The following is a 23,565-nucleotide window of genomic DNA, read 5'->3' as shown; positions in this document are numbered from 1 at the left end:
TTTAACTTTTTATTTTATTTTACTAATTTTGCTTGTTTTCCTTCCTATTTGGTAATGAAAGAAAACATAATATTTGGGAAAGAAAAAGAAATTGTGACTTCTTGGTCCATAATCAAGTTCATCCATCATTTTAGCCCAATTCAATTTATAATACACTCACAAGCTAAAATATAATTTGTAATATAATGGAATGAATTAATTCAATTTTTTTTTATATTCAAACTACGATTGAGTTTCTCAATGTAAAATTAGTTAGTCATGTCTTATCATGTATATAATATAAATTTTGTAATTTCCTATAACTTTTATCAGTTCACCTTTCTATAAAAATAACTGGGTGTGAGAGAGAGACTAATATAAAAAATAAATTACATCAGAGAGTTAGTAAATATGCCTAAACACAAAATGTAACCTTCATATACAATTATTTATTATTTCTTATATACTATTTGCCTTTTGATTGTTTGTTATATATTATTTGCTTTTTATTGGTAAATATTTTGTTAAATTTGTTACAAACTCAACTCTTTTCCTGTCAAGATCATTTCAACATAATGAACAAGGTATACAATACAATGCTAAATTCTCATATCTATTATACATATTATTTGTTTTATATATATATATATATATATATATATATATAAAGTTTGGACACTCCTCATTTAAATGGTGTTTCTCTATCGAATACATGTCATCTACACTTCTATAATATTCATCGTGTTGGTGAAGTGTCTAATTCAAAAAATATTTGTTAAATTTTTGACAATTTTATTACGGTTTTAATGCAATTTAAAAAAAAATACATTAATTTTTTAAAATTCAATTTTATTAAACATTTTCTATAAAAAAATCTGAAACATATATTTTATATACATTAATGTTTATTATTAATTTATATAATTTATATAATTTATAGTTACATAATATATAAATTAATGTATTTCTTATATTTTAGAAATTATAAGTCTATATATATCTGTATTATATAGTTAATAGTTTGTTATTATTTTAAATTCTTGTATTTTTATAAAAGGAAATTTATATAATAAATATAAGATATTTTAAAAATAAATGGAGAGCAAGATGTTTGGTAGCAGGAGCAGCGTGGGTAATTGGTGTGGAAGAGTAGCAGCATCACCCAATTATTTATTTCTCCCGATTCAACTTCCTATTCCTATTCCTAATCCAATTCTTCACTGTTCACGCTCATCACTGCAACTCACTGCGTAATAATCATTCATTTCGTTATCATTCATTCATTCCTTCATTCCTTCATTCATCATGCATTCATTCTATTTGCTTCAATCTGCAGCAGAAGACGCTTTTCGTTTTCACCAGTTCCACCAATGGACGACGAGCACCAAGCCAAGGAGCAAGAAGAGTACGCCTCTCACTCCGACCATCTCCACCAATTCACCGCCATCCCCACCATCGACAAGGCATGGCTCTTCAACTCCCACACCATCCACATGCCTTCGCAGGCAATGTTCTGCGTTAGTCAACCCAACCTTCTCACCAACAAGAGGAAGAAGTCCATCGTCTCCGCTTCCCTGCTCAGACAAACCGACGCCACCGTTGCCTTTCACTGGACTCCCTTTCCGATCGAATTCAGCGGAGTCTCCGCCATGCTTCCGTCGCCTTCTGCCTCCAAGCTGCTCATTGTTCGGAATCCCGAGAGTGAAGGTCCTTGCCGCTTTGAAATTTGGAGCTCCTCTCAACTGGAAAAGGAGTTTCATGTTCCTCAATCCAAGCACGGTTCTGTGTACACTGATGGATGGTAAACTTATTGTTGCTCTTTTGCCTGTTCGAATAAATCTTTTACTCATAAAGTTTCTACAATTAACTTACAAACTAATTTTAATTTATGTAGAAACTAATTTTAATTTATGAATGGAAATAGGTGACAAGTAGAGTGAGAAAGTAGTGCTAAATAGTAATATTAAACTGACATCCTTGTTTGGAATAGTTTATTTCTTGAGAAATAATTGCTTAGTTTTTTTATAAGGAAGACGTGTAAAATGAGTAATTATTTATTCAAAATACGCCAAATCAAACTTCTGCACAAAACTCTGTTACCACCTAAAATTTATGAGCTGGATTACTGTTTTGTGTTATTGTAGGTTTGAGGGGATCTCTTGGAATTTAAATGAAACTTGTATAGCGTATGTAGCTGAAGAGCCAGCTCCTGCAAAGCCCACATTCAATGATCTGGGTGGCTACCAGAAAAGTGGTTCTTCAGACAAGGACTGTGGTACCTGGAAAGCTCAAGGGGAATGGGAGGAGGAGTGGGGAGAGACGTATGCAGGGAAGAGGCAGCCTGCCCTTTTTGTCATCGACATCACTAGGTTTTGTATAATATATGGTTTTATGTTTAATTGATAATGAGTGATGTAACTTTTTAGATAGGAAATGCTAACTATAACAGTTATTTTGCAGTGGAGAGGTACAGGCCGTCAAAGGAATTGACAAGTCTTTGAGTATTGGACAAGTTGTGTGGGCTCCAACAATTGAAGGCTCTGTGCAATATTTGGTCTTTGTTGGATGGTCATTTGAGACAAGAAAACTTGGTATTAAGTACTGCTATAACAGGCCATGTGCATTATATGCTGTTAAAGCACCACACTATGAGTCAAAAGCAAATGAAACTGAGACTTAGTAAGTTTGAAAGTGAATATCTTTTTATTAAGTTTGGTTGTGCAGAACTAAAGTTTGAAGGTGTATTGACTGATGTAGCTCAACTGAAGATGTTCAGGCTGTTAACCTAACTCAAACCATTAGTAGTGCTTTCTATCCACGGTTCAGGTAATAGCCAAAATCATTTTGCTTTTATTCTATTTATTTCATATGCTGAAACAAAGTCCCACACCCCAGCCCCACAAAAGGGTAGAATTTTTAGTTTTCCAGTTTTTGGTGTGTAAATAACATATTTTGTAAAATATGATGAAATTAATCTTTAAGGCCTATATTCCTTGATACTTTCATTACATTATCAGTTTTTCCAAGTAAGATGTGTGAGAAACTATGCTCTGATTAAAAGCTGTCCAAAATCATTCCAAACATTCTCCTGAAAATTAGTTACATTCTAAAATGGAACATGTTATCACTTATCTGTTTTAGTATATGGAAGTAGTTCATTCATATTTCTCTTTTATTTTAAAATTTATGCAATGAGTTTATCAGTAACAAGTATGTGAATTTAATGTGTGTCAACTGCCCGTATTTAGAGAATATGAAAGTAATCTTTGAGGCATATATTCCTTGAAACATACATTAGATTCTCCATTATTAACTGTTTTTCCTAGCAAGATTACTTCTATAAAAGTAATCTTTTGCTCCTTATTTTCCCTAGACTTCTGTGCCAACTGCCACTATTTGGAGAATATGAAAGTAATCTTTGTGGCATATATTCCTTGAAACTTACATTACATTATCAGTGTCTCCTTGTAAGACGTGTGAGAAATTCTGCTGATTAAAAGCTGCCCAAATCATTTCAAACTTCCTCCTGAAAGTTTAGTTACCTCCTAAAATCTTACACATTATCACTTGTCTTTTTTAGTCACATGCATTTGTGTTTTTTTTTTCTCCAAAATTTAAGCAAAACTTATCAGTAATAAGTGTGTGAATCTGATTTCTATGATCTTGATTCCTATGAATAAATTTTCTACCAGCCCAGATGGAAAGTTTCTTGTATTTGTATCTGCAAGAAGTTCAGTTGATTCTGGCGCCCATTCTGCTACAAATTCACTTCATAGAATTGATTGGCCTAAGGATATGAAGCTTTATCAATCTTCTAAAATTCATGAAGTGGTAATTTTTTTTTTCCTTTTTTGTCTAGTTTAACTTTAATCTGAATGGATGTCATGGAGATTTATTTCTGTTGCTTCTCTTTTATTTATTCATTTTATTAAAGAGTATGAACTTCTCAACTATCCTATGCTTAAGAACTAGCTTTGGAAAATATAAATTTTAACCATGTGTTTATGGTTTTACATGAAATAATTTGTTAAAGCTTTTTCTATAATGGGTGAATGAGGCTGTCTTCTAGTTGAAAATCTATACAATTTATTTCAGAATTTGTTTACTGAAAAAACAGGAATTTTCCAATTGGTTCTCTGTGGTTAGCATGTTAAGCACAGTAACTTAGTTTTCCTTGTTATCGTTTCTGAATTCTAGCTTCAATTTCCATAGAAGATAATGAATGGATGGCTAGCGTCATGTCTAGTATCAATATCATGAATCATGAGGCTGTTCGTACTGAGGAGTTCTTGCTGTTAGCAATGTTTTAAAAACCAAATACTAGTTGTCTGAGGCAACACCCAGACGTAACCTGTGAACTCATTTTTATATTTTCCAAAACATTTTCAAAATAAATGTGGAAATATTCATTTTGTTTTTTATTGCTTCATGGTAATGTCTTCTTGTCTCCCAAACTTATGCTAAATATTTTGGCCTTTGTTTCAAATTTTCAAGATTCCAGTTGTGTTGTTTGCGGAGGATGGCAGCTTCCCAGGGCTTTACTGTTCAAATATCCTCAGTGATCCATGGCTTTCCGATGGCCACAGTTTGGTTGTAGCTTCTGTATGGCACAGCAATCAAGTTTTACTTTCCATCAATGTGTTGAGGTACCTATGACAGTGGGGATACATTTTTGTTATGTTCATGTAAATCTTTATGCAAATCATGACGATCAACTTTCTACATTTTCATCAAATATAGTGGAGAAATATTGCGGATCACCCCTGCTAACTCGAATTTCTCTTGGAGTCTGCTTACATTGGATGGGAACAATATTCTTGCTGGTACTAACCATTAGATGCTTAATTTTTCTTTGACCCTAAATATTGGAGTGATGACACGTGTTAGTTTATTCTAAATTGTTCAACTTCATACAGTTTCTAGCAGTCCAGTAGATGTTCCTCAAATCAAGTACGGAGCTATTGTTAAAAATACAACTAATAATGAAGAATGGAGTTGGTCAGATGTCTCAAATCCCATATTTAAGTGCTCGGACAAGGTTTTGTTAAGTTTCCTTTTCAAATATTACTACAAATTAATTAAGAAAGTGTTACATGCTCAAATTGTATCATTGGAAATTGGCTACAGGTTAGATCCTCGATCTCCTCTCTTACATCCAGTATAATGAAGATCCCAGTCAAGGATGTTTCTGAAAGCTTAACAAAAGGTATCTGCCTTATTCGGAGTCTTTTCGCTGATTAAATGGCACGGGTTTGCCTTAATATAGCTCTTAATCTTACCACAAATGGCTAAAGTAAACATCTCGTGGTATAATGTGGTTCATGGTATCTGCAACATAACCAATTGAACACTCAAGGAAGAAGAAACCCTTCCAAATAATTTTATTGGACATCTAATGTTGTGTAGTATGGTATATGAAAAATGTTATTCATTCTTCTCTGCATTCTTACTTACCCTTATAAAAAGTAAAGAAAAAGTTTCCAATTGGTTCATGAAGATGATAATGGAGACAATGTTAAGCTCTAAATAGAACCTGTATAAAGGTGCTGTGAAATTTAGAAAAGCTAAATTGTAGTGGGGAACAATTGAAAATGAAGATGGAGAAACTTGAGTAGAACTTATAGTCTTTTCCTTTATGAATAGTACTAGAAGGGTTAAGTGTGGCTGAAATGTCATGGATAAACAGTAGCAACATATAATTGATAGTTCTTTGCTGTGTCATATTGAAGTCATTTGATGGTTTAGATGATCTTGATCATCCCTAAAGTTATAAAACTGATTGCAGAGTTGAGTTAAAATAAATAAATCTGAAAAGTCGAAGGCATTTTATTCACAATGTAAGGTTATACTCAAATTTCTTTTGAGGAATTTATTTTCTTTTTTGTTATGTCAACTTCAATTTCAGGTGCTAGTCAACCTTTTGAAGCTATATTTGTGTCATCAAAAACTAAGAAAAGTGATGCATGTGATCCACTAATTGTGGTCCTTCATGGGGGACCACATTCTGTATTATTGTCAAGCTTTTCGAAGCCATTGGCTTATCTTGCCTCAGTTGGATATAGCTTGTTAATTGTTAACTACAGGTAAATAATATCCTCTTTGGTTCCAAGCATTTTATCAAGCCATACAATTTAAATTCACAAATTTGATGTGTTCAATCATGTTCCTGTTGATTGTTTACGTAGAGTTTCTTCAGGAGATGGATTCTTATTCTCACTGTGATGCTCTTTCTGATCAGTGCTAGGAGACTTGGTAATTTTGAGCTTGAACCACACATGAAAGAAACAGCCTTACTAGGTCTAAAATGCTGCACCATGTCATTAGTTATAAGTAGTAATTCTATTATGAGCTATATAGTTCACTTCCTGAATTTAGAGGGAGCTTTGAACTTTTAAAGTGGTTTATCAAGATAAAGCTAGCTTTATTCAGAAAGTTTGAAATTTGAAAAAATATTTGCATCATAAGCCACAAAAGGATCAAGAAATCAAATCTTTTTGGTTGGGCCTTGGGGCAGAAGAATAGAGTGATGGAGACCAAAAGTGAAACTAAATTTCCTATCATTTCAGTTAATGAGGTTCCGAAGGAAATATCTATTGTCATTTGTTTTCCAGAGCAATGTTCTTTGACAACATCAAATTACCAAGAGCCAAACCTCCATCTTTCTTATGATTTGGAATTATTTGAATTGAAACATAGTAATTATTTGGAATAACAAGGAATACATAGAATGAGAGAAAATAAATGCAGAATGAAATTGACAAAAAGAGGCAAGAGAGATCTAGGATCCTTGACAAAATACTTCGGTTAAGGAGGCTTACACTTTTCACGCGTCAGAAAAATCCTTAACTATTTTATCTGATTCTCTCTTTTTCTCCTTATGAAAAAATAGCCTAATATTTTGAACAAGCATATAAATTCATATCTGGATGATTCTTGTAGGACTTTAGAAATTCAAAGCTGCCAAATTTCTGGTTTGTGTGGAAAAGCCATCTGCCCACAAGATTATAAATAAAATTACTCCAATATCTTCCATTCAAATCATTCTAGTTTCAAGTGAACTGTTAGTTTATAATATAAACTTCTAATCTCTATTAAAAATCTCATTTCAAGGCACGAAAGTTCTCTGGTATGTATCTTTTACTTATAGAATGCACAGAATAATTCAAGCCTTCCCCAAGGTTGTAATATATTCAACATTTAATTTTATGTGCAATAGATAACTTATTATAGCATAAACCTGTTTAGCATCATATCCTCCTCAATAATATGTTTATAGTGTTATATTATAGGTTTAGTAGATAAAATAGATAATTGATGGAAATGATAAATAATAGGATTAGGTTAATGAATAATGATATTATTTATCCTATCATTTTTCTCCTATTTATGCTAATTTTGTGGTTTGGTAAGTTTGAGTGGATAAAATAAATAATAGATAGAAATGATTAATAATTGATGGTATTATTTAGTATCCTATGCTATTTCTCCTATTTATACTAATTTTGTGGTTTGGTACTTGTGTAAGCCCAATTTTGCTTAGAATAAGTCTAGCATTAACATTAACCCCAATATTTTAACAATAAGTTTGTTGTATCATATATTCTAAGTGTTTTAATGTAAAACGGAATAATATTGGTGGAACTTTTATGTGATAGCCTGTATCATCTCACAGCTCATAAGGCCTCTTTTGATATCCAAATAGTTATAGATGAAGATGTGTTTAAATATAGTCTGTTCTAAGCTTACACGATAATATTTTCAGAGGCTCAATAGGCTTTGGCGAGGAAGCCTTGCAATCTCTTCCAGGAAAAGCTGGCTCTCAGGTATGTGGTGGTTTTTTCTTTTAATTTCTAAATTCTTCTCTTGATAGTGGTGTTATCTATCCAACATCTCACCTTCAAAAGCTAGTTCCAACTTCCAAAGCTATTATCATATTCTGGCTATATTTCTTTTTTCATGTTGTTGGATCTGATCATGATTTGTTACATGCAGGATGTCAACGATGTGCTCACTGCTATTGATCATGTCATTGACTTGGGACTCGCCAGTCCTTCAAAGATTGCAGTTCTTGGTGGCTCACATGGTGGCTTTCTGACAACCCACTTGATTGGCCAGGTTCAACTAGTTCTGTTACTTTTAAATTCTGATTGTAACAGCTATTGTGATAATTGAACCATGGATTTATATTAACTTTAAAAAGGATATAGCACAAATTTATTTATGCTGGAGATTGAACAGTCAATTAATTTATGGTACTTGGGATGCTTATCTATTTTAGCATTGATTGACATTATTACAACAACTTCAGCATAATAGTTGTTGTTGAAAGGATTGGTGACAAAATAGGTAACACCATATTGAGAGGAGAGAAACTCAGAAGGTATGCTATGAGTTTCGTGTGTTGTGTACACACATGAGTATTCTTATTTATAATGAAGAAGAGATACAATAATAAAGAACAAATTCAATATCTAATAATGAGATATATTAGGTAAGACATTTCCTAATAAATTATATCATATCTCCCAATTTATTGTTATCAAACCATATTGTATGCTGTTTAAACACACGATTCTTCTTATTTATGATTGTTCTTATTTATAATAAAAAAGAGATACAATAAATAATGAGTGTTAGATGTAATGGGCTTAGGCTCATATCTTTGTATTTTCTTATTTATAAATGCATAACCCTATGTGCTTAATACACATAAGGGATTCAGCCTATGCCTCTCTCACTCTCTTTTATCTTAATTAGGAGCAAAATCAATATCTAATTATAAAAAGTATTTGATAACATTTTCCTATCAAATCATGATACCTCCCTATATAATATTATCAAATCATATCTCTAACATAATCAAACCATGTCTAACAGTTGTGATTATATAGATGCACATGGGAAATAAGGCCATTTGAACCCTGACATCTATTGATGTCCAGAATTTCTTGAACATTTTCAACAAATCCGGGATATGTGGTTTTGAAATGTTTGCTGAACAATACATCAACTGTACTATATTAACAGAATGGAACATAATTGGATTAGAAATAACTTATCAATGGCAGAAAATAACTTAGCAAATAATTTTTATAATGTACACATAATTGGATAATATAAAAAAAGCACTTCGAATATTATATAGAAAGGTGTATGTATAAATGTTGGCATTTAACTCAGTTTGCAAAACTAATATCCATTTTAATAGTGGTCTGACTTTGTTTTTTTTAAAGTTTTACAATTCCGTTGTGGTTTTGTTTTTTATGTCTTTCTGATTGCTGTAGGCACCTGAGAAATTTGTTGCAGCCGCTGCTAGAAATCCTGTGTGTAACCTTGCACTGATGGTTGGTACTACTGATATCCCTGATTGGTGCTATGTGGAGACATATGGAACCAAGGGTAAAGATAAGTTTACTGAAGCACCTTCAGCAGAGGATCTAACTCTATTTTATAGCAAATCTCCTATTTCACACCTCTCAAAGGTCTGTACACCTACATATGGTTTTGAAATATTAAATTGTTGTTATATTATTACTCAATATTTTAAGCATGCTTCAAATAAAGGATTAGAAAACAACAATTGCATGAGCATTTGTATCAATAACAAGCCTGCAGTTTTAGGATCAAGGAATAGTTGAGGCTTAATTTTTGAACAAATGCATTAACTATTTTAATTTTTCATGATTAATGAAACTTTTGTTGCCTAGAATTTTGATTTTATTTAATTTTTTTCCCTCTTATTCCTTTGAATTGCATGATGAAGTTGTATTGTACTATCCAGTGAACTGGTCTCAATGTTAATGCTCCACCACACAACTAAAATTGAAGCCTATTTATAATATTTGTCGCTGCTTGCTGTTAAAATCTTGCATTGATGATATGTTCAGGCAAAAACACCAACGCTTTTTCTACTGGGTGCCCAAGATCTCCGTGTTCCAATTTCAACTGGACTACAAGTAAGTATTATTATATAGCTGCAAACTCTTAGCCTTATAAACCATAACCAATATGACAGATAAATAAAACCATATTGTTTAAATTTGTAGTATGCTCGGGCTTTAAGGGAGAAAGGAGTACCAACAAAAGTCATCGTGTTTCCAAATGATGTTCATGGAATTGAAAGGTAAACAAATCTTAACATAAACTTACATCTCTCTTTCGTCGGTAACTATCTAATTTTGGAGAAGTTCATAAGAGAGTTCTTACAAATTACTAAATTTAGTTTAGTTTAAATCTACGTTTGATCCGTGTAAATAATTGCAATTGATAATATTGTTTGGTTCAACTTTTGTCCAGACCACAATCCGACTTTGAAAGCTACCTTAACATTGCGATCTGGTTCAACAAGTATTGCAAATGAGCTGCATTTTCAGAGAATGTACAAGACACTGTATTTCTACCTCTTTTTAATAAAAAGAATAATTCACTCAAGGTAATGTTATGAAAAGCACACAGAATACTTTAATTTAATAGAATTTCCCATCGATTATTTATTTACGGATAATTTTGTTTCAGATTTTGTATGAATCAAGGAGGACTGTTTTATGTCTGCTAATGTTTTTTTAGCACCTTACATTTTCTTTCAGCCCTTCATAGGTATGAAAAAAGTTCAAACTGTATATGTGAGAAGCATTTTGGATGGTTTAATTTAAAATCTATTCTGATTATATAATTTATAATTTAAAAAATATGTTTTGGTCGATCTAGAATATGTATCCGTATGCTTAATCTAGAAATATACTCTATAATTTGAAATATATTTTTACACAATATGAAAATGTATTTTTAATTATATAATTTTAAATTTTAAATTATATAATTCAGAAAACAAACGTTGAATTGAATGCAGAATTCAGAAACAGTGATGAGTACCTCATATTAAAAAAGGGGAAGAGGCTAGGTTTAAGGTTTAGGCACACAATGAGTGGGCTTATTGCAAAAGTCCATATTCAATTTTAAATATTAGGTTGCTAATATCAAATATTTATCAATTTTATTCATAATTGATTTTCTTAAAAAAGTTATAATTATTTAATTAATTTTTATTGTTTAAATTTTATGCTTTAAGGGTTTTAATAATCATATCACAATTTTGTCACATACTTTATTAATATATATTTTTTAAGAAGTTAGTTTTTAAATATGAGCGTGTTTAAAAGATATATTCGTATTTTGATTCATACCTGTATATTAACTCCTTATCATAACTAATTTCACTAGTTATTATTTTTCAGTCCAATTTTTTAAATTAAATAAAAAAACTAACTTAAAACATTAAAAAAAGTATATTTTATTATTTAAAAGATATAAATATATAATAATATAGCAAATAATAAACATTTATAAATTAAACATTTATATAGCAAATAATAGTATCTTTATTAATCGACTTAAAGATTATAGTTTTGTAAAATTAAAAATATTATTAGCAACTCACCAATTTTTTTTTAATTAAAACTGAGAACCTAAGAATTGTTTTTATAACAATTAAAAACATAAAATAAATATACTATAATATAAATATTGATGGAAGATTCAGTGAAGGAAAAAAACTCATTTCGGAGCTTCAGAATCAAGCGTCGCCCTTGCAGCCGTCGTAGCCGACGCGGCGTAGGATCTCCGGCGCAGTGAAGGCCGGCGTGCCGCAGGCGGTGTGGAGGAGGTCATCGCGGAGGTGCTCCGGGATCGCGGAGAGGCCGAAGTCGGAAACCTTAAGGTCGCCGGCGGCGTCTAGGAGGAGGTTCTGCGGCTTGAGGTCACGGTGCGCGATGCCGTGTCGGTGGCAGAAGAGGAGCACAGAGACTACCCGGGAGAAGTAGCGCCGCGCCAGGGAGAGCTTGGAGAAGAGCTCGCCGCGCCGGCGCAGTCGACGACGAGGTAGATTTTGGTCTTTGTAGCGAGAACCTCGTGGATTTTGAGGATGTTTGGGTGGTTCTGGAGGCGGCGCATGGCGTCGATCTCGCGCACGATGCGGGGCTCCATGGCGGCGTCGACCGTCTTGGAATTGTCGATGGCGTCTACGAGGGAGCGCGGCTGGTACACTTTGGCGAAGTTGCCGCGGCCAAGGTATCTGCCGAGGAAGGTTGATGGTCAGGAACCTATTTTTTATCAGCTCTATTATATGAAAGCATGTTCAATCCTTGGAAACATAGGCTTTCATTCATGTCCATTTCTGAAGTATAACGATATGGTTGTAGAGAAACAGTATCAGGATTCTGAGAAGGCCCCAAGTGGTAATGAGGATGATGGCAATGCCAAAGTAAATAGGAAAAAATTAAAGGGGAAAAGAGCAGTTGTAAGATGGATGAAGTTCTTTAGATTTAAGAAGAAGAAAGAGTATGAAAGGATGACAACAGAGGAAAAAATTTTATACAAATTGTTGAAGGTAAGTTTTATTTTTTATTTTTTTACTTTTATATCCACCTTTTTTTATTGTTTTCAAATAGTATGTAATGTATGGTTCTGCTGATTTGTTTTTGCACCTTTGCCTCCTTGTGCTTACTATATCCATATATATGTTTGTATTTCTTATTAATATTTTTCTTACTACTCATGGCTTGTGTTTACATTTTAGCATGAAACACTAGGATTGTCCCACTTTCATAAAATAGTGATGCTCTTGATAAAAATAAATCTATTGCTGCTGGTAGTGTTAATGTATGCTAAAACAGTTGCTTAACAAATCAACTGTAATATTTGTTGGTGTCAATAAAGATAAAAATAAATTTATGGTTCTCTGAATTGAATATTGGAATCTTAAATACCCAATTGCAGTAAGATAAACATAAACATGAATTAAATCTTTCAATCATTGAAGATGATTTACAGAATTATTTTAGTGCATTCATTTTGATAATAACCTAACAACTTGCCATCTAATTCTTCAAAGTATTTTTTTTTCCATTTACAATTTGCATAGAATTTGTAAAAATGTGTTTGGTAAATGGTGTTTGAAGATATCTGCATTTTTTAGAGTGGCATTGTTAGGTACTGAACCAAAAATCTGGTAAAAATGTAATCTTTATTTCTAAAAGATAAAGAAGATATACATAAATTTATCTCCTTTACTATGATATTTGTGGAACCTGTATTCTTCCTCCCAATTTCTCAGTTTTCAACTGACTCTAGCTAACCACCCCTTTCTTTACTAAAGATAAAAATTTGTTCTATTATGAACAAAACTAATTTCTAATACCCTACTCAATAAAAATAGTACTTGGACTCTCATTCTTCCTAACCTAGGCACTAATAGACATTTAATTCCTTGAATAGGAGATTTGCATTCATCTTTCCCTTATTAGCTTTAGTGTCACATTGCTTACTCTTTGTTAATGGCCCTTGGTAACAATAATGTTACTCTCTTTGCTTACTCTCTTGTCTTGGTACAGCATCATGTGTTTATCAGAGCAAGACATTTTTTTGTCCTCTATTGAAGGTTGATCACAGTGTTTCTATGTACAAACTATTTATTCTGTAATGGAAGAACTCAATTGATTTTGTTGTCTCAGTTATTGAACTTTCTCCATCATTCTAGGCTCGAAAGAAAGAAGAGAGACTTTGTGAAGCCCTAAAAAAGATTGAGCCTGCTGAATCCTCAGAAACAACCCATGATCCTGAGATATTGACACCAGAAGAGCATTTTTTCTTCTTAAAGATGGGCCTTAAATGCAAAAATTATGTACCAGTTGGAAGGCGAGGAATTTACCAAGGTGTAATTTTGAACATGCATCTGCATTGGAAAAAACATCAGACTTTGAAAGTAGTGGTGAAGACATTTTCAGCAGAGGAGGTTAAGGAGATTGCTGTTGAGCTGGCAAGATTGACAGGAGGTATAGTGCTTGACATTCATGAAGATAACACAATAATAATGTACAGAGGGAAAAACTACACTCAACCACCAACAGAGATTATGTCTCCACGAGTCTCTCTTTCTAGAAAGAAGGTACTGTGTTGTGTTTTCAATTTTTAGTCACTTTTAATACAGAATAGAAATTGAGTTTAACTGGGTGGGGTTTCAAAATTCTCCAACAGTTCTTGGTCTTCATTCATTGTCCATAATTTTATGGTGAAATTTCTATTGCACAGCGCTTCAGTTGCACAACCACTGTTATGTTTGAAATTTTGCATTTGCGGACCTTGGATGTGTACATACAATCACTCATGTTCATGCTACTATTTGTTTTAGAGAATTTTATGTTTCCTTTTATTTTAAAAATTGTTCAGTAGCTTGATGGTGTTAATTTTCATCTTCTGCAGGCATTAGATAAATCCAAATACAGGGATGCTCTCCGTGCTGTGAGGAGACATATTCCAAGACTAGAACAAGAGCTCGAAATTCTTCAAGCGCAATTTAAAAGTACAGCTGAGAGTAATATAGATGCTTCTGACGCAATACAGAAAATTGACAGGGAGAGAATTTTAAATTTTCAGTCAGAGAATTCAGATAAACTTGAAGAGTTGATGAATGATAAAATTGGGTGCACAGAAGATGAGACAGATATGGACTCTGAATTTGATACTGATTCTGATAAGTTATCAGATATATTTGAGACAGATTCGGATGTAGAGAAATTCACCAGAGAGGAAAAACCTCTTTATTTGGACGAGTTTGATAAGTTTCGAGAGCAAAGTGATGGAGAAACTAATGATTTTGAAGAGCATCTACGATCTCTGAACTCAAAATACATGGGAAAAGACCAACACTTACCTAAGCTGGATGAAGTTGACAGAATTTTTCTGCGTGCTACATCCTTTTTAAAGAAAAAAATTAAATGAGAAAAATCATCATGCTTGTCTAAAGAGTAGCCTTAGAGAAATTACAATGTATAACAATGAAGTGGTTTTGCTATTGATTCATTTTTTAAATTATAATTTTTTTAGATTTAGATCTTTATTTGTTTGATATGTTTAGAATTTTTTAGTTTTAAAAAAATATTTTATTTATTGTTACTTAACAGTTCAGTATTGTGCATATTTCTAGCTAAAATAAATAAAGTAAAAAAATAATTTGGAGACTCAATGATGCACTACACATACAATTATCGATGAAGGAACCAAAAGGTTGGTCCAATATGTTCCACTGGACATTTTTTTCTCTCCATTTTTTCTGAATTTATATACCTTATGTTCTTCATTCTTTATTGGAAATTATCTTTTGAAAACTTTGAACTTTATTATCCATTTTTATTTCAATTTTTCATTTCAAGGAAGAAGCCAAGAGTGTCACTCATATTAGGATAATTGTTACTCATATTTTTAGTATTTATAACTGCTTTCCATTTATATAGAATATTTGCATTTTTTGTGTAGTAAATAATTTCTATTTCTATGCTCAATGTTCTAAATTTTTATATGGCCAAAAAATTTCCTTCACTTCATTCTATTAATGCCAAATTTTCTTTTTCTTTTTACTCTTCGTATTTTATTATTATTACATATACATTTTAATTGTGAAAGCATAATTACTATTTTAAAATATAAAGTATTTATTAACGTAATTAATTAAAATAGTTATTGATTAATATCTTTTGTACTTAATTACAATTTGGTTTCTCTGGTGCTTTCTGGTTTCTTCTTCATCCATCTCCACTACGTGTTCTTCGTTGGGTTTAGGGTAGGTGGAGTTCAATTCCTGATTATTTGTGATAACAGTAATTGCAGTTTAATTTAGGAGAAAATCGTTCGAATCCCTAATTACAATTGCTGAACCAATGTCGGAGGAGAAGATGAGCGAGAAGGATTCCACTGAAGCTCAGCAGAATCCCAATCTGGAGGACTGCTTGAAACTGCTGAAAGGAGAGCGAGACGAACAGCGTCTTGCAGGACTTCTTCTCGTAACCAACTTCTGCAAAGCTCAGGATCACTCCTCTCTTCGGAGGGTCTATGATGCGGTTGGCCCTCGCTTTCTCTATCGCCTTCTCAGAACTGGTACTTCCTTCTTCCTACTCCTTCTCTCTTCATTTCTAATGTTTTTTCACACTATCTTTTTTTTTAATTAGGTCTCGGAAGTTCCCTCAATGAGAATCGCGATGCGTATTTAAGCCTATCCATCACTGTTCTTGCTGCATTTTGTCGCGTTCCAGATATAGCTTCTTCGGACGACATGCTTTTTAATATTCCACTTGTGTTGGAAGTAATACCCACCCTGTAATGATCTGCACCTGCTTTCATACACCTTATTTTTTCTTCAGAGTCCTTTTTTGTTTATTTTTTAATCTCTTGTTTAGGTCTGGTTCGTCTCTTCTTCAAGAATGCTACGAGTTTTTGTACTTGGTGTCTGCTGCTTCTGAAAATGGAATCACGAGATTTTGTGAATCTGGAGGCATCAAGGTACTAGCTTCTCAAATGACGAGATTTTGTGAATCTGGAGGCATCAAGGTACTAGCTTCTCAAATGACTGTTCTGCAAGACGGTAAGATTTCATTGTCTGCTGGTAATGCTCGCTTTCACCACACTGGAAAATAAGGGACTGAGTGAAACTATCAGTTGGTGTATTTTAATTTTTTATATTAGGGTAATTCACTGACACGTTATGTACAAAAGTTAGGAATGGTAACTATTGGTAAACAAGGATGTACTATTTATGTATAACTATCTGTGTTTGAGCTTTGGAACTGATATCAACAAGATATAGGTTCAGAGTGCTGGATATCCTCAACATGAATATTCTTTATCATTTTTTGTGTATCAACTTTCACGGCTTGATCCCTGGCCATCACCAAAAAAGGTTTACTGTTATATCTTTGGTGTCCCTGGGAATATTTCTCTCTAGAGATTTCATTTTTTATCATTTAGTAATTCTTATTTATAGTAACTACACTATTAGTGCGCACATTTACACATCTACTAACATTGGAATTATAAACGTCTGCTCCTAATTGTTGTTTACGCATCGTTATTCTCAAACACTGTGCAGGTTCATATCTGATGGAAGTATCTTTTAAACTTCTGCAATTGATTCTGGGTAGGATGTCCTTGGACATAATCCAGAGTAATGACTTATCTGACTTTCCAGTTATTGTAAGTGTGCTTCTTAAATATTTCTATTTTTTACTTAAATTGTTTTTCTTTTGATTAGCTATCTTGCAACATGCTAAATAAATATCTATAATGTGCTTGGTCAAGCAATGTTTTTGACACTTCTCTCTACAGGTGGCAGCAATAGCAAGGCAGTTTGCTGTTTTGCACAATTCCTTGAAATTCGAAGCTCTCCACTTGCTAAATGTCATTCTTACCTCAAAAGATTCAGTATGCGAACTTGTCTTACTCTGTTTTCCTTCAGTCATGGTTTTATGTAGTGATATTCTAGTATACTTGAAGATAAAATCTACTTAAATTGATATGGCACTGGAATTTAGTATATTTAGAGTTGTTGTATATTTCTTGATATTTTATCAAATTACCCCTAGATAAGAAATTAGATGGTGTTCTACATATTCTAGTCATCCCTCTGCAGTGTAAATCAAGTTGATTTGCTTGTTAAAATATTTGGTTCATAATATAGAATGTTTTCATATAAAGGGTCTATTTTGATTGATGGTTTATTTATACTCCTTAGGAGACCAATATGTCCAACCTGCCTTGTGGATAACCACAATTTTATTAATTGAATGATTTATGTATGTGCAACTTTATTCATTTACCTTGCAATTAATTGACTACAAGTACTTCACATTTTCAGTCACAACTTCGTGAGGCCTTACAGTTACTTCCTCAAGAAAGCTGGTCGCACAATATCCGCACTGGTATAATGGCTGTTCTGCAGAACCGTGTTGGTATGTTGAGACAATTTTCTTAATTATTAATGTGCAGTGCTATTTTACCTGTTATTTCAGTTTCTCTTTCTGTGTTCCTTCATTAGGTTTTTTAAAGTTATAATTTTAGCAATTTCCCATCAGCTGATAAAATTATGAGATGGAACGTAACCAGGGGGAATGAACTCTGAAAGTAAAAACCCAATGGAATGGGGAATTAAAATTTTAATTCCCAGTGTTCAAGGATAAGAGTAACAGCTATGAGAGACTGAGAGAGAAAAAATATATTGATAGTAATCTGTCTATTGCAAAACTCAACTAGGACATATATGCATTGGGTGGTTCCCCAGTTTCTTATTTTAATGATTTTTATTGCCACATCAGCAAGTTACAGCATTGTTTGATCTTGCATATTGAAAGGTTTTAAGTCAGCAGCAGGCTTTGTTATGGCAAGAAACTGCACACTTTATGGACTAACTCCTGTTCCCTAGTCTGGAGAGTTAGTTTTAATAAGGTGGTTTATTTGAAGGAAAGGTTGTGGATGAAAGGACACTTCTTCACTTCTTCTTTGCACTTTCACATGGATAATCTGAAGTTTTATAGAACTATCAGATGTCCTTACCTTACTGTACTGTATTATGGTTTTTTTAAGACAATAAAACACTAAGCTGTATGAAATGCTTGATTTATTATTCATGTACAGCTCCTGCTGAAAGGTTGCAGGCTCTCATTTTAGCTGAGTCTATGGTTTCCATGCATGGAGAAGATTGGTTGGTTAGCCAAGTAAACACAAATGATGCACGAGATCCAGCTTCAGCTGACATGTAAGCTGTGTTTGCTAATGTTAATTTTTTAATACATCTGCATTGTGTGCGTCTTGCTTCATTTTCTCACCCCTTCCCATTTTAGGTGCCTGTTACTTGTCTTGGAGCAGTCAAGGGTTGAAATTGCTGTTCTTCTGAATGAGTTGGCATATTTAAAATATGAAGCCCCTCAGGATACTTCAGCTACTTCTGAAGCAATTTTTTCGAAGCGACATAATGTGGCTGTTGCTTACTCTTTGGTTGAGAAGATAATAAAATTAATATCAAATGTTGAGGAAAATGGTGGTATATTCAAAGAAACTCAATTCACTCAGCCTTTAAATTCTGTTTTTTTAATTATGGTGGTTTAGTTGTATGTACTCCCATAACTACTATTGTCAATTGTAAACTATATGGATACGATTTGGAAATTCAGATTTTATTTCTATTGTGATTTTGATTACTTGGTAATGTGATACTCTTCTTGAAACCAGTGTTGACACTGTTGGAAACATGTCTCTGTGGTTAAGTTCCTGTTAATTGTGTATAATGCTTCTTCATCGTACTATTTCTTTTACAGGAAACCTCCTTGATGAAGGAACATTAACAAAGGTGATTCTCCAGCTTAACGAGACAATTGCTGTTGTCCTAGAGTATTTGGAAGATGCAAAGGTAACACTAATGATTAATTGCTTAATGTAATGTTAATTATTAGCGTTGTTAAGAGTCATTGTTGGTGTCAATTGTGGCCTATTCATGTACTTTGTTAGTGTATAACTCCTTTATACTAAATAATTCCCTAGTAGTAACTATAGTAGAATATCTTTAGTTGGCTGTAACTGCCTTGGTTAGACACTTACAACTAACTCTCCTTTTTAGTCTGTTGTAACAGCCTTGGTTAAATAGTTATAACTAGCTCCTCTCGAGTCTGCTGTAGTATAAATACTTGTGTAAACAGTGACTTATTATCTTTAATTCTATTTCATTATACAAGTTGTTTTTCTCTTTAATATACTTTGTACTACAGTCTTAAATATATACAGTTCATCCCATTATAGTATGATTTTCTTCTATTCTCTTTACCTGTTTACAAACACATGGCAAATTACAATGATGAAATCATACAGGAACATGGGCAAAAGAAAGGGGATGATTTACTTGCTTCGGTGCGAATTATTGGGAGGTATGACGTTTTAATGTTGCTTTCTTTTGAATTATTTTTACTTTGACACTTGATAGATTAACAATAATTTACTTCAAATCATATCTGGAAGACATCTTTCATATATTAGTGTGGCATTTGTTGTCATATAAATTTTTTAACAATGATAGACCTTCTTAACCTGTATATTATTCATGCTTTCACTGTCATACACTTGCAGTGTAGTATTAGGAAAGAAACATGCAAATTTAATTTATTTTCTAATGGTATAGATCATCTTAAGCTAATTTAGATAGTTGTTTCATCAATTTTCATCCTGTTCCTTAATCTTGTGCTAATTTGGATAGTTTTTGTTTCAGCTATCTTGCAGAAGCACCCTTAGCATGCAAGGAGAAGGTTCAAGATCTTTTAGGGTATATGCTTTACATTGAAGGTGAAGATGAACAAAGGTATATTCAAGATAATTATGGGCAAAAAAAATTCCTTTATAGTGGAGCATTTGCATAATTTAATTCTATGTTCCAGGCCCTTCTACTCTGTTTGCTTTCTTCTACCTTTGCTGTCTCAAATTACTATGAAGATCGAGGGATGCAAAGCTTTGGCTTCATGCAAAGGAATTGAGGCTGTAAGTTATTTTTTGGTTCCAGTACTTGTATTTTTAAATTTAAAATTTATGTTTCTCCTTCCTCTTTTTTGATATTGGTTTATTATTGCATTCACTTAAAGGTGAATCCTTATGAGTAAATCAAGATTCTAACGATTGCTTGATTGATTTATAGTTCATCTTCATATTCTCACACATGGCTTTCAGATTTATTGCTGTTAAAGATATGGTTTAATTACATTAAACAGGGAAATATGGTATGGTTTGATTACATCACAGGGGAATTTCTTAGAAAATATTTTTCAATATTAGTTATTGATTTTGTTCCTTATTATTGTAATTCTTCTTTCTTATAAATAAGAGTACTTACTCACATGCGAATAAGATGCAGAGTTACAAATAATCCTTTTAATATGATATCAGAGTGGTATGATCCCTGGTTATGTGCTTTGTCACTATTCCACTGCGTCACCTTTTCTATTATATTTAATTATGTTTGTCACTCTGATTTGTTATCTCTCTAGCAACTGATTGACTGACATGTTTTACTTAGTCTATCAAGAACTCTTGTGTTGATGACATTTGTAACAAACTTGACTCATGATACATGTGCACTAGCTTGAGGGAAAGTGTTATAGATATGATTTAATTATATTAAATAGGGAAATATGATATATTTTGATTACATCAAATAAAGAAATATCTTAGAAAATATTGCTCATTATTAGTTATTGATTGTGTTCCTTATTACTTTGTTACAAATAAGAGTACTCACGTGTGTACAAGATACATATTTACATCATTCGATAACAGTAGTAACAAACCAATTTCTTATTGTCTGGTTGCTAAATATATTGTGTCTATTTGTAGGTTTTAGATTGCTTCAATAAATTAGTTGGGTCAAATGCTTTTCTTGAGGATAATGGTTGCATCTTTTTGGCGTGTGATACAATACTGAACCTACTATTGAAGGTGATTTTCTTATCATAATGACCAGCCTTATAATAATATATTGATTGTGCAAAAATTCTAAACAAGTACCCCACCTTTTTTATTGTAGAAAGACAAAGTGCATACGATGTTGGATGAGTCAGCTAGTGTTCGTCTTCTTAAAGCATTAGCTTATTGGACAGGTACCATACTTGTCAGCAACCATTAAATGAGTGTTTTCTCATGAATCCTTAAAATGTGACATATGCTCTAATGCAAATTTAGTAGCATGTATGTATCTATTAAAGCAAGTGATTTCTGACAAGTACCATTATTTGTTTATTACTTTATTCATTGAATTGACAGTATGAAGTAAAGCATGCATCTTATCTTAACTTAGTTGCTGAAACATGGTTTGTAGATAACACTGATGAAATGTCAAGTATGATGATGGCTTCAAGCATTTGTGCACTGGTATTTGAATATACATCAGAAGAGGCTCTCTTGAATCGACCTGATTTCAACTATAGCACTCTTCGCAGTCTTTATGTGCTCATTGCTAGATGTCTGACTTCATCAGAGCAGGTGCATTGTGAATTCCCTTTCATTACTAATTGTAAATTTCTCTAAGTTGCATTGTTTATTCAGAAAACACTGTAGTACTTGAACAACTTTGTAAGAATTAGCAAAAAAAATTATTTATGCCCTATTTATGTTTATGTTCAATGATTTTAACACCTGATTACCTGTTATAATCTGTTGCAGGATACTAAAGAGGATATGGATCTTTTGGAGATTGTCTCTTCTGGTGATTATGTTTACTGCAATGCTAGTTGTTAGAGCACTAAAGGCTTTTTGAGGTAGTTGCATTTTCTAACTCTCATTGTGCAGGCTTCTCTCGATGGGCTCATCGGTACCCCCGTATCCAAGAAGCTGTCAAGAACTGATTTTGATCCTCTTAATCTGGATTTTAAACTTCAAGGTAGCATTACTAAATTCATTGTCAAATAAAAATGTGTTTATGGTTTGGGTTTGGCCAAACACATTATCAAACCCAATCAAAATTGTGTGGTCAGGTTGGATTGAGTTTCTGCAGTTTATCCTCCTAACCAACCAATCAAAAACGGATTGGGTTGGATTAGATCAATAAGTCGAAACATTTGAATTTATTTTACAATTTTATGAAAAATAAATAATTATTAACTAGGAATTTAGGATGCTAAGATAAATTAGATATCATGTCGTATGTTTACTAATAGAGAGTTCTACCATGATTATCCAACTTTAGGATAGAAACAAACTAAAATTTTCCAATGAATCAAAAGATGTAATAAACACCCTCCTTCTTGGTCCACCCAATCAAGTCGAAGCCTAGATAATTTCAAACATAAATTTTTTTATCTGAATTCAATGTAAGACAAAGTAAAATCTGTTGATACAGACAAAAACTAAAGACCGATAAGAGTGCTCGTAACTCTCTGGGGGACTGGACAAGTGTGAATGTTTATACGAAGAAATCTGATTTTGAATGACTGAGTGTAAGTGAACAAAAATGTTCCGTTTTTTGAATGGCTTTGTTTTTATAAATAGTAATAATAATGTCATATCAAGAGGTTGGGTTCATGGCTCAACCCACATATAAACGGGATTGAATGGGTTGAAATGGATTCAACTCAAACATTAAAATAAAAAACTGAATCCAAAATAATTGAAATAGTACGAGTCATATCAAGTTTGTCGGTGACTGTACCAATGAACACTTAAAATTTTTGTGTAGTTTGGTTTATTGAGCTTAATTTTAATTCATAAACATCTTTTACATTATTTTTCTGACTACTTGTTACAACATTAATTACCAGGTATTCTCTGTTGAAAAGATGATGTGACAATACATGCAATTGGAAGAAGGGTTACCAATGAGATGGGATAGGGTCTTCGGATCACACGGAGAAATCAGTGTTAACTTCATGAAAATCCATTGGCTAATTGATTATTAGAGATAGAAGGTGATATGTTAGGCTTTGTATATTTTATTTTTCATATATATTTGATTTTTCATATATGTTTTTCATATATGAAAGTAGTTAACTCTAGTCTTAAATCATTTGAGCTGTTTCTTCATGCAATTTCTAGTTAATTTCACCATTTTTTTCGGATGAAAAGATAATTTTATTCTAAAAAAATACATTTTAGATTATAGAATGAAAATTGAAAATATTTTTTTAGGCTTTATAATCTAGAACATTTTTTTCAATTTACAAATTGGATTATAAAATTTGAAAAGTATTTTCATCAGATTTTACAATAATTTGAAAAGTATAATAATTTTAAGAA

The 23,565-nt window shown here is 32.5% G+C and overlaps 3 protein-coding genes across 6 annotated transcripts; all 3 read left to right on the top strand.

Annotated features, from left to right (window-relative positions):
- Window positions 1-1,073: 1,073 nt before the first annotated feature.
- Window positions 1,074-10,534, top strand: LOC137827594 (acylamino-acid-releasing enzyme-like). The gene is made up of 17 exons (XM_068633793.1): window positions 1,074-1,229; window positions 1,316-1,780; window positions 2,124-2,348; window positions 2,440-2,658; window positions 2,737-2,805; window positions 3,672-3,810; window positions 4,474-4,625; window positions 4,720-4,802; window positions 4,896-5,017; window positions 5,107-5,185; window positions 5,885-6,062; window positions 7,742-7,802; window positions 7,972-8,094; window positions 9,264-9,461; window positions 9,867-9,935; window positions 10,026-10,102; window positions 10,276-10,534. The coding sequence occupies exons 1-17, from the start codon at window positions 1,075-1,077 to the stop codon at window positions 10,337-10,339; spliced, it is 2,478 nt and encodes an 825-aa protein (XP_068489894.1). The 5' UTR covers window position 1,074; the 3' UTR covers window positions 10,340-10,534.
- Window positions 10,535-11,425: 891 nt separating this feature from the next.
- Window positions 11,426-14,864, top strand: LOC137827601 (uncharacterized CRM domain-containing protein At3g25440, chloroplastic). Of its 2 annotated transcripts, XM_068633806.1 has the most exons (4): window positions 11,529-12,061; window positions 12,177-12,364; window positions 13,514-13,921; window positions 14,236-14,864. In XM_068633806.1, the coding sequence occupies exons 2-4, from the start codon at window positions 12,284-12,286 to the stop codon at window positions 14,752-14,754; spliced, it is 1,008 nt and encodes a 335-aa protein (XP_068489907.1). In that variant the 5' UTR covers window positions 11,529-12,061; window positions 12,177-12,283; the 3' UTR covers window positions 14,755-14,864. The 2 variants fall into 2 exon arrangements, with proteins under 2 accessions (XP_068489906.1, XP_068489907.1); XM_068633805.1 differs by having other exon boundaries at window positions 11,426-12,364.
- Window positions 14,865-15,525: 661 nt separating this feature from the next.
- Window positions 15,526-23,357, top strand: LOC137827599 (uncharacterized). 3 transcript variants are annotated; one of them, XM_068633804.1, is made up of 19 exons: window positions 15,526-15,906; window positions 15,978-16,125; window positions 16,206-16,308; window positions 16,357-16,390; window positions 16,895-16,998; window positions 17,131-17,226; window positions 17,660-17,753; window positions 18,436-18,556; window positions 18,642-18,841; window positions 19,116-19,207; window positions 19,663-19,718; window positions 20,057-20,146; window positions 20,223-20,322; window positions 21,172-21,273; window positions 21,362-21,434; window positions 21,653-21,816; window positions 21,997-22,039; window positions 22,123-22,213; window positions 23,091-23,357. In XM_068633804.1, the coding sequence occupies exons 1-18, from the start codon at window positions 15,690-15,692 to the stop codon at window positions 22,176-22,178; spliced, it is 1,893 nt and encodes a 630-aa protein (XP_068489905.1). In that variant the 5' UTR covers window positions 15,526-15,689; the 3' UTR covers window positions 22,179-22,213; window positions 23,091-23,357. The 3 variants fall into 3 exon arrangements, with proteins under 3 accessions (XP_068489905.1, XP_068489903.1, XP_068489904.1); XM_068633802.1 differs by having other exon boundaries at window positions 16,206-16,390; XM_068633803.1 differs by having other exon boundaries at window positions 16,206-16,390; window positions 23,078-23,293.
- Window positions 23,358-23,565: the final 208 nt, after the last annotated feature.

The sequence above is a fragment of the Phaseolus vulgaris genome, chromosome 7 (assembly GCF_000499845.2).
Source record: "Phaseolus vulgaris cultivar G19833 chromosome 7, P. vulgaris v2.0, whole genome shotgun sequence".
NCBI lineage: Eukaryota > Viridiplantae > Streptophyta > Magnoliopsida > Fabales > Fabaceae > Phaseolus > Phaseolus vulgaris.
This window is presented reverse-complemented; position numbering and strand designations above follow the sequence as displayed.

Bases quoted from the DNA above. Each gene is read 5' to 3' on its own strand.
- LOC137827594 (XM_068633793.1), top strand. From the start codon at position 1,075: ATGGAGAGCAAGATGTTTGGTAGCAGGAGCAGCGTGGGTAATTGGTGT. The intron at 4,803-4,895 runs GTACTAACCATT...AACTTCATACAG, and splicing joins TGGGAACAATATTCTTGCTG to TTTCTAGCAGTCCAGTAGAT. The intron at 5,186-5,884 runs GTATCTGCCTTA...CTTCAATTTCAG, and splicing joins TTCTGAAAGCTTAACAAAAG to GTGCTAGTCAACCTTTTGAA.
- LOC137827601 (XM_068633805.1), top strand. From the start codon at position 11,900: ATGTTTGGGTGGTTCTGGAGGCGGCGCATGGCGTCGATCTCGCGCACG. The intron at 12,365-13,513 runs GTAAGTTTTATT...CCATCATTCTAG, and splicing joins TTTTATACAAATTGTTGAAG to GCTCGAAAGAAAGAAGAGAG. The intron at 13,922-14,235 runs GTACTGTGTTGT...CATCTTCTGCAG, and splicing joins TCTCTCTTTCTAGAAAGAAG to GCATTAGATAAATCCAAATA.
- LOC137827599 (XM_068633802.1), top strand. From the start codon at position 15,690: ATGTCGGAGGAGAAGATGAGCGAGAAGGATTCCACTGAAGCTCAGCAG. The intron at 16,126-16,205 runs GTAATGATCTGC...TCTCTTGTTTAG, and splicing joins TTGGAAGTAATACCCACCCT to GTCTGGTTCGTCTCTTCTTC. The intron at 16,391-16,894 runs GTAAGATTTCAT...AACACTGTGCAG, and splicing joins AATGACTGTTCTGCAAGACG to GTTCATATCTGATGGAAGTA.